Genomic DNA, 8,939 nt, shown 5'->3' on the forward strand with positions numbered 1-8,939 from the left:
TAATATCACTGTTATAAAACAGGATTGACATGGGGTTGGGGGGAAACTAAGAAAAGAGGAAATAAATATTGTACACTGATTTAAAACAGATGAAGGAGAGAACTGTTTAATAAATTTAATAAAGGAATACATGATTAGGTATTACTTACATGACAACAGTCCAGAAACTGCATAGACTGAACCAGATGGGGTGGAGGGAAGAAATTGTGCAACGATGAAAAAAAAAACATTTCAAAGAGAAAAATGAACTGTGGGTGGGGGGGTCAGGGAGGAAAATGTGCAACAATGAATGAATTATAATTAAATTATAATCCAAGTTCTCTGTAAACTTTCATTAAAATATCAATTAAAATAAAGAAATTTAAAAATAAGTTTCCACATAACTAAGTTACTTTTTGAGAAGCATTCTGATTGAAATGGCTTTAAAATAATTAATTGTGTCTTAAACATTTTAATTAATGAATATTTACTATGAGGTCACCAACTGATTAACTCTATTCTAATTTAAATATTTCAAAAGCACAATACAGTGATTTTGCTTATTGTTTACTTACTAAAGGAATATATTAAAGGGGAGGAAAAAATATCCATAAGAATAATTTTCATTTTCTGCTAAATATTTTAGATTTTTTATTCATGAATATTTTGGGATGATGTCTGTTAACATGTATCTATAGGGCATTATGATTAATGATTTAATGTTAAATGATTTTTCATCATTTTTATTCTTGTGAGCTGCAAATCCAAACCTAAATTAGATTTCGAACTAAAGAATTTTAAAAAGTGATTATTGCTCAAATATAAAAGGTTATTGAGTTTAATCTTAAAGAGTAGAACACTGTCTCAAATGTGTCAGCATTTCAACATATATGTAAACTTACACAGGCATAGGTGACTTCATCAACATTTTACATTTTCTGAATCTAAAAATAGTATCTCTAATTTTATCTAAAAAATAATCCAAAAGGAGTTTTTAAAATTATTCACAATTATTTATACTTGGTAAGTTCCAGTAATACCATGTTCTTGTATCAATAATTTATGTCAATATATGCACATCATACACATAGGCATATTCATCAAAATTCATTACAGTACGTCAAATCTAGTGTTACTAACCGTACACTGGTGGTTTAGAGTTTCATTAACTCAAGACACATTGAATTACTCCATAGCTATAAATTATTAAATTCTCCGATTAAAAGTAGCATTTTTTTTCATGTTTCCATTTTCTATTTCTTGCAGGTGAGCACGTTGGACTGGGTACGAGCTGAAAAAATCTATAACCTCTGTGAGGTATTATTTAAAGTTCATAAGGTATGTATTATTTGTTTTTCTAGATGCTTTTATAATAGGGAATTCAAGTGGTTACTAGTAAGGAGTTGCACTACCGACTCAAAGGCATATGATTCAAATCCATCAGTTGCTTCATAGGAGAAAAATGGAGTCTCCTGCCTTGTGTTTTATTGCCTCTGAAAACCCACTGGAGGGTCAGCAGTAAGTTAGTTCCAACTTGACGGTATATAAGAACAACACAAAGTGGCATATTTTTATAAAGAGTTGCACTGCTAACATGAGAGCCATAATTACCTGGTATTTCCAGTATATCCATAGCTCCATTTTGTCCTCCCATGTAATGTGCAGGCTACAAAAACTCACTGTTAAGGGAGCTCTGGTGGCCTAGTGGCAAAAGCTGCACTGCAATCTCAGAGGTGTGCAGTTTGCATCCACCATATGCTCTGCTGGAGAAGCAGGGACAATCTCCTCCTGTACTCGTCAGATCTGATTTGATGGTACACACACAAGAAATAATAAAATAAAATAAAATTTGAACAAAACAATAAAGAAACCCCACCATCCTCACTGTTGGGTCTGCTGTGAATTAGGTTGGTTGATATCAATGAGTTAAGTTTTTGGTCTTTTATGTAAATAAAATGCTTTTTTTCAGGTTTATATAGTGAGAGGAACACTTGTTTATGACAGTGAGTTGGTATTTTATGATTATATTATTTAAAGCACCATTCAACCATCCTATTTAATAGGATTTTTGTGCTGTTATGATTTGAATTGGATTATGTGTGAGTGTGCCTTTGTATGTCCCTGTCTCTGTTTGTATTTGTGTCTGTGTAGTTCTGCAATAGTGCATTTTAATGGTTCCCAATTAAGATAATGTTTCTTTAAAATTTCAGTTTCTTCTACTATTTATTATTAATATATCTTCTAAAACATTTTCATATTTAATCTGGGTAACCTGATCATAACAACTGATCAAGCAATTCTAGTTACATTGGAAAAAATGTACTCACTGGGTAAGAAAGAGCAGAGCTTTATTGATAATATTTATATCAAGAATGTAAAACAATCTGATTTAAACAGCTCCATGTAGTTAATGCACTGACACATAATTTATTTTAATTGTTTCTAATAGGATAGCACATCTTTCCATAATGCACACTAGCAAGGACTGTGAGTATAAAAGTCAGTAATGTTTAATTGTGGAGAATTGTGTATAATTTATGATTAGCTGTTGTGGACCTGTGATTACATATTGGAGATAAAGATACAAGAGTGTTTAAATGCAGATTCCACCAGATGGAACAAAATAAGGATATACTATTAATTCATTGAAAAAGGGGAAAAAAATCAGCAGAGCTTTGTGGAGAGTTACTTAAATAAAATATTATGCAAAACAAATTGAATGTTTAATTTGAAATAATATGTGAAAGAGAAAGATAAATCGATGCCGATAAGTTTATAACTTCAGGCAATAGGTAACTTACTGCTTGCTTCACATTTTCAGCTCCACTGACATGACAAGTATAGTTTTCAGCCATTTGTTGTCAATCTTCACCTTATGTTTTCTTCTGATCATTGGTTAACAAATATGTCATGAGCAGAGTCTTATACTGATGTACTGTGTGACTAGATTTGATTTCTTGCATTATCTTTTTGCTATGAGAAAATCAGCACTGATCAGCATTAGCCATGCAAGATGAGAAATACACAAAGCATAGCGATCCAACATCACCTTGGGGTTACGCCCTAGTCTAATCAGTCTATATTAGTCAAAACTTAAATTTATTCACAAATACATGAACAAATAATAAGCAAGATTAATGATTGTCATTGAGATTTTGTGGTTGTCTGTTAAGCAGTAAAGTTAGTACATTTGGTCTTGTTGTTGTGTGTTGTCGAGTCACCTGTAACCCATAGAGACTCTATGTACAACCGTCCTAAACCCTACTCTATTCCTTGCCAATCTTATTGTCTCCAACACGCCTATAACCATTACCTCAGTGACTGAATCAATCCATCTCATCAAGGATCTTCCTCTCCTGCACTGTTCCTTCACCCTCCCAAGCATGGTGTCTCTCTCCAAGGACTGATCCTGCCTTGCAACATGTCCAAAATATGTCAAATTGAGCTTCAGAATCCTTGCCTCCAAGGAGCAGCCTGCCTTCACCCTCTCCAGGATGAACTTGTTTGTTCTCCTAGCAGTCCATGGTATATTTAATACTCTTCTCCAGCACAAAAGCTTAAAGGACTCAATTCTCCTATCATCCCTAGTCATTGTCAGCTCTCTGACGCACACATAACAAGTAATTGCAAAGTCCATGGCCTATATCAGGTGCACCTCAGTCTCCAGACTGACACTGTTGCTCTTCAGTACTTTGGAGAAGTCTCTGACAGCAGACTTTCCCAGTGTGATTCATCTTTTAATTTCCTGGCTGCTGATACCAAGAGATTGTAGACCCAAGCAAACTGAAACTTCAACAATCTCAATCTCTTCATGATCCATCATGATGCTACCAATTGACCCAATGGTGACAATCTTTATTCCTTAATGTTGAGCTTCAATCCATATTTAAAGCTGCAGTTGTTGACCTTCTGCAGCAAGTGCTTCAGGTCCTCCTCAGTTTGACCAAGCAGGGTTGTGTCATCTGCATAATGCAGATTTTTCATGAGTCTACCTCCAATCCTTAATGCCACTCTTCTCCTCATAGAGCCCAGACTCCCAGAAAATCCTGGAGCAGAGTTAAAAATTTCTGAAGTCAAGAGGTACTGCCGACAGAGGAAGAAACTGGCAGCAGTTTTGAGGTGTTAGGAATCACAGAAGTCTAGAAAGATTGACATACAGGCCATCACATCAGGGGCTGGATAGGAGAGATTGTTGTTGAATGGAGTAGGTGGGAGTAGATGTAAATGCTGGTGGAACAGGAAAGAGGTGGCTCAAAACACAACTGGCAAGGGTGGGGACAACATAGAATCTGTTGGTTTTTTCTACTACTGGGAAATGTCTTTAATCTGCTTTTCTCTGTGAAATGCTTGTCTGTCAGATAATGTTCTAAATTTGAACAATCAAATTAAGACAGACTAGGAAGAAGGATCGGCCATCCACTTCTGAAAAAGCAGGCCTTTGAAAACCCTATGTACAACAGAGCACACTTAGACTAGCAGATACGGCATCTGAGGCTGAGCCCGCCAGTATGGAAACACATAGGCGGAGGAACATCTGTAAGCAGACACTAGTGATTGGAACATGGAAGACATACTAGCTGCTCCAATTGAGATGCTGTTGTACATAGGGTCGCTATGAGTCGCAGGCAACTCGACGGCACATAACAACAATAACAAATGCTAAGAAATTTAGAAAACATTTTTTCTGTTGAACTAATGGGAAGTGTTCCATATATATGCTCCTTCCTCAAAATGGTAATCCAACAGAATACAGAAATTATAAAACAATAACATTATTTATTGTTGTTGATTGCCTTCAAGTAAAGCACGACTCATGGTGACCCTATGAACAAAAGGCCTGAACCATCAACATTTATCACAGTTCATAGAATTTCTAAAGGCAGGTTGTTTATGAAGTGGATGTTACTTCATTTATTATTATTATTATTATTAATTATACATTTTTCTGAATATAATCCAATACTAGTTGCAGAAGTGCGTTAACTAGGAACTGCAAAAAATATTAAGCCAGATTCAAAACAAACATGAAGAATAAAGATAAAATAATAAAATGAAGATTGTCGTTGCTGAAGTTAGGTAGACTGTAACTGAGATTATTAGAAAAATGGATGCCTGTGTTTTATTGACTATGCAAAGGGATTAGACTGAGTGTATCATAACAAGTTTTGCATAAAATTGCAAAGAATTGAAATTGAGCCACTTGCTCTTGGATAATTTGTAGACCAAAAGGCAGCCTTCAGACCTAACAAAGTGGCACTGCATAGTTTAAAGTCAAGATAGTGTGTGTCTGCGTTGTACCCTTTCACCATACTTATTCAATCTCTTTACTGAATAAATATTCTTACAGGTTAAACTATAAGAAGAAGAATATGGCATCAAGATTGGAGATAGATTCATTAACATTTTGATATATGACGATGACATAACATTTGATGAGACCAAAATAACTTACAGCACATACTTATAGACTACAGCATTGAGTATGAAGTATTCCTCAATATAAAGAAAATAAAAATATCCTCATTATGACAGAACCAATAGACACCATGATAAGTTGTGAAGAGATTCTGACTGAAGTTGTCAAGAACTTAGTTTTACTTGTATATACAGTCTATAATTATGGAAGCAGCAGTCAGGAAATCAAATGGCATATTGCTTTAGTCAAATCTGTAGCCCTCTTTTTTTCCTTTTTAAAAATTTTAACCAATATTTTATTGTATGTTTATAAAGAACTTGGATTTCCATTCATTCATTGTTGTACATTTTCCTTCCAGCCCCTCTCGCGCCTATTTCATTTTTTTCTTTAGGAATAAAGTTCTTTCATTTGTATACAGTCCCTCCTACAGAACAATTTACTATACAGTTTTTACTCTGCACTCCTGTCACACCAATAATACCTAATCATATAATCCTTTTATACATTTCTCTCCCTTGTCTGTTTCAATGTCTTGTATAATATTTTCCCCTCTTTTTGTCCTGTTTTATAACAGTGGTATTATACAGTATTTGTCATTTTGTGTCTGAAATATTTCACTCAGCATAATGTCCTCCAGGGTCACCCATTTTGTATAATATTTCATGAGTTCTTTGTTTTCCAGTGTTGCATAATATTCCATTATGTGACTGTACCACTGCTTCTCTATCAATTCATTTGTTGATGGACACTTGGATTGTTCCCAATTCTTTGCTATTGTGAACAAAGCAGCAATGAACATAAGTGTGCGTATATCTGCTTGGATAGCAGTTACAGTTTCTTTAAGGTATATTTCCAGTAGTGGAATTGCTGGGTCACATGGTATTGCTATTTGCAACTTCCTGAGAAAGTGTCATAGTGCCTTCCCCAGTGGTTGTACCATTTTACGCTCCCACCAACAGTGAATAAGGATTCCAGTTTGTCCAGAACCTCACCAGCATTTGTTGTCTTCTTTTACATGTTAAAAAGCAATATTGTCATTAACACAGAGAGAACTAAGGTGCACCTGACCCAAGCTGTGGTATTTCCAATCATTCATATAAATACATAGCCTGAACAGTATATAAGGAAGACAAACACTTGAAAAATACCAATCCATTTAAATTTTCATTTTAGGAAATAATATTGAGCATGCATACCCTGGACAGTCAGAATGAATGACTCTATCTGAGATGAAATACAGGCCGGATACACCTTAGAAAGGAAGATTGTAAGACTTTGACTCATATAATCTGGACATGTTAAGAGGAGAGGCCAGTACCTAGAGGTTATTGTTTAGAATAGTATGTCAGTGAAAAGAAAGAATACCCAAAAGAGAGATGAATTAGCACAGTGGTTGCAACTGTGGGCTCACACATGGCAACGACGATATGAGGATGGCTGAGGACTGGACAATGTTTCATTGTAATTACAAGGAGTCTTCGTGAAGTACATGCAGCTGATTCCATAGCATCCGACAACTCTATAACATGCCCAGTCGATATTGGTATATCTTTGAGTGGTTGATATATTTGTATGTGTGCTTTTAAAATAAATTATTGACTCATCTCTTTTCAATCTCCTCTTAATTTTCTAGGCAGACTGAATAAAATAATAATAATAAATATGCTATTTAATTATTATGAAAAATAGAAAAATGTCTGCAGCAAAGGTATTAAATTCAGTATAGGAATAATTTCATTCATTATGCAAAAATGAAAATAAATAGATGATTATCATAAACAGAATACACTTAGTATAGAATAAATGTTATTATTTTTTCCATAACCAAGTATAGTCATCAATGTTTAGACCAATTGAAATTTTAGAGTTGTTGTTTTGTTTTCTTTTGGCCTTTTTCCTCTCTAAAAATTGTCTTCACACAACTATTAAAATTATGCATTCTATATTCCAACATTCACCATGAAATAGATGAGAAGTTTGCATCAATCAGTGCCTTGATTGCAATCGTGACTTAAATTGTAAACAGCCTCCACCTAATATATAGAAAACACTAATTAACAGTAAGAAACATACTCTGATCCTATTTTATCTCAACCTAAAAACATTCAATTTTAGGATATTCCTGAAAATTCAATTTACTAATATGTTTGGTTGATGTTTGGCTGCATTTAGTCATAACAGCCTGATAATGTAGAGTAGAATTACCCCCTAGGGTTTCTTAGGCAGAAGCTTTTACACTACCACATCACTAGGATTTTCTTCTGCTAGGACACTGGTGGCTTCTAAGTGATAACCTTTCAGTTAGCTCCCTATTGTCTGTTGCTCCACCAGGGTTTCTTGAGACAATCATACCAAAAACGTAATCTCAGTGTTCATTCTGATACATCATGACCCATCTGACATTAGAATTGCCCCCCACCCCCACCCCAGGAATTCTAAGGCTGTAATTTGGAAGATGACCAGTGAGATAGATTAACACAGATACTACAACATGGGTTTAAGCATTGCAGAGATTGTAAGGATGGTTCAACAGCAGACAAAGTTTGTTGTGTTATAAACAAGTGTCAGTATGACTTTGAGAACATATTACATTGCAAGTAGCAACAAAAGGAACAATCTTTATGGAAGGAGAGTTAGTCTTTCTCCCCTATAAACACTGCCGTTGACCTTGTAGCTAGCAGTGGAGGGTTTTACCACTAGAAGTGTTTGTTCTGAAGCTATACCATGTATTTCATTTGCATTACTTAAATTAATCCTTTTATTATTCTTGGACTTAAACTTTATTTTTTCTATTTTACAGAAAAGAACCCCTACACACAAGGGTATATGTAACTTCTAGATGTCTTGCTGGTAGGCAAGAGTGGGATCCAACTTGACTTGACTTCTAAGCTCATCTTCACCTCTATCACTTGTTAGATAAATTTCTGTTCTTTGAATCCATCTAAAATGCATATTGAGTTTTACAAGTCTCCATCAATCATTAAAGTAGCTGTTTTTGGCATTATTAGAAAAAGAAAAACATTGATAGTAAAAATTCCAAAATTATTTTCTTAAAATCAATATTCTTATTTTTTGCTTTTTTTTACTCTGATATAGTTACAAAGTTTGACTACATTGTCTTTAATTAAAGCTCCTTTCCATGTCCTTCATCCCACCCACCCATCGAATTAAGCAACCCTATGATTATCACCACAGTAGTTTCCACATTCGGTTGGGTCGCCTTTCTTTGGGACGGGAACAAATATCGATCTCTTCCAGTCAGTTGGCCAAGTGGTCGTTCTCCAGACTTCTTGGCACAACTTGGTGAGCATGTCCATGGCAGCATCTGTTAACTGAAAGATGTCAATTGGTATACCATCAATTCCTGGAGCCTTATTTTTTTGCCATTTCCTTCAAAGCAGCATGAACTTCTTCTTTCATCACCATAGGCTCTTGCTCATATGTTGTTTCAAGAAATTCTTCTGTGTCTTCCAATTCCTTTCGATACAGTGACTCAGTATATTCCTTCCATATCCTTTTAATACTTCCTGGATCATTTAACATT

General features: G+C 34.9%; 1 protein-coding gene across 1 annotated transcript in view; it reads left to right on the forward strand.

Moving 5' to 3' along the window:
* The window catches only part of SNTG2 (syntrophin, gamma 2), a 644,399-nt gene that overhangs the window by 469,091 nt on the left and 166,369 nt on the right, over positions 1-8,939 (forward strand). The window contains exon 13 of the mRNA XM_006882917.1: positions 1,246-1,317. Within this exon, the coding sequence (XP_006882979.1) occupies positions 1,246-1,317 (72 nt within the window). The remainder of the gene's footprint in view (positions 1-1,245; positions 1,318-8,939) is intronic.

The sequence above is a fragment of the Elephantulus edwardii genome, unplaced genomic scaffold, assembly GCF_000299155.1.
Source record: "Elephantulus edwardii isolate Elephantulus edwardi_28Jun2011 unplaced genomic scaffold, EleEdw1.0 scaffold00025, whole genome shotgun sequence".
Classification (NCBI taxonomy): domain Eukaryota; kingdom Metazoa; phylum Chordata; class Mammalia; order Macroscelidea; family Macroscelididae; genus Elephantulus; species Elephantulus edwardii.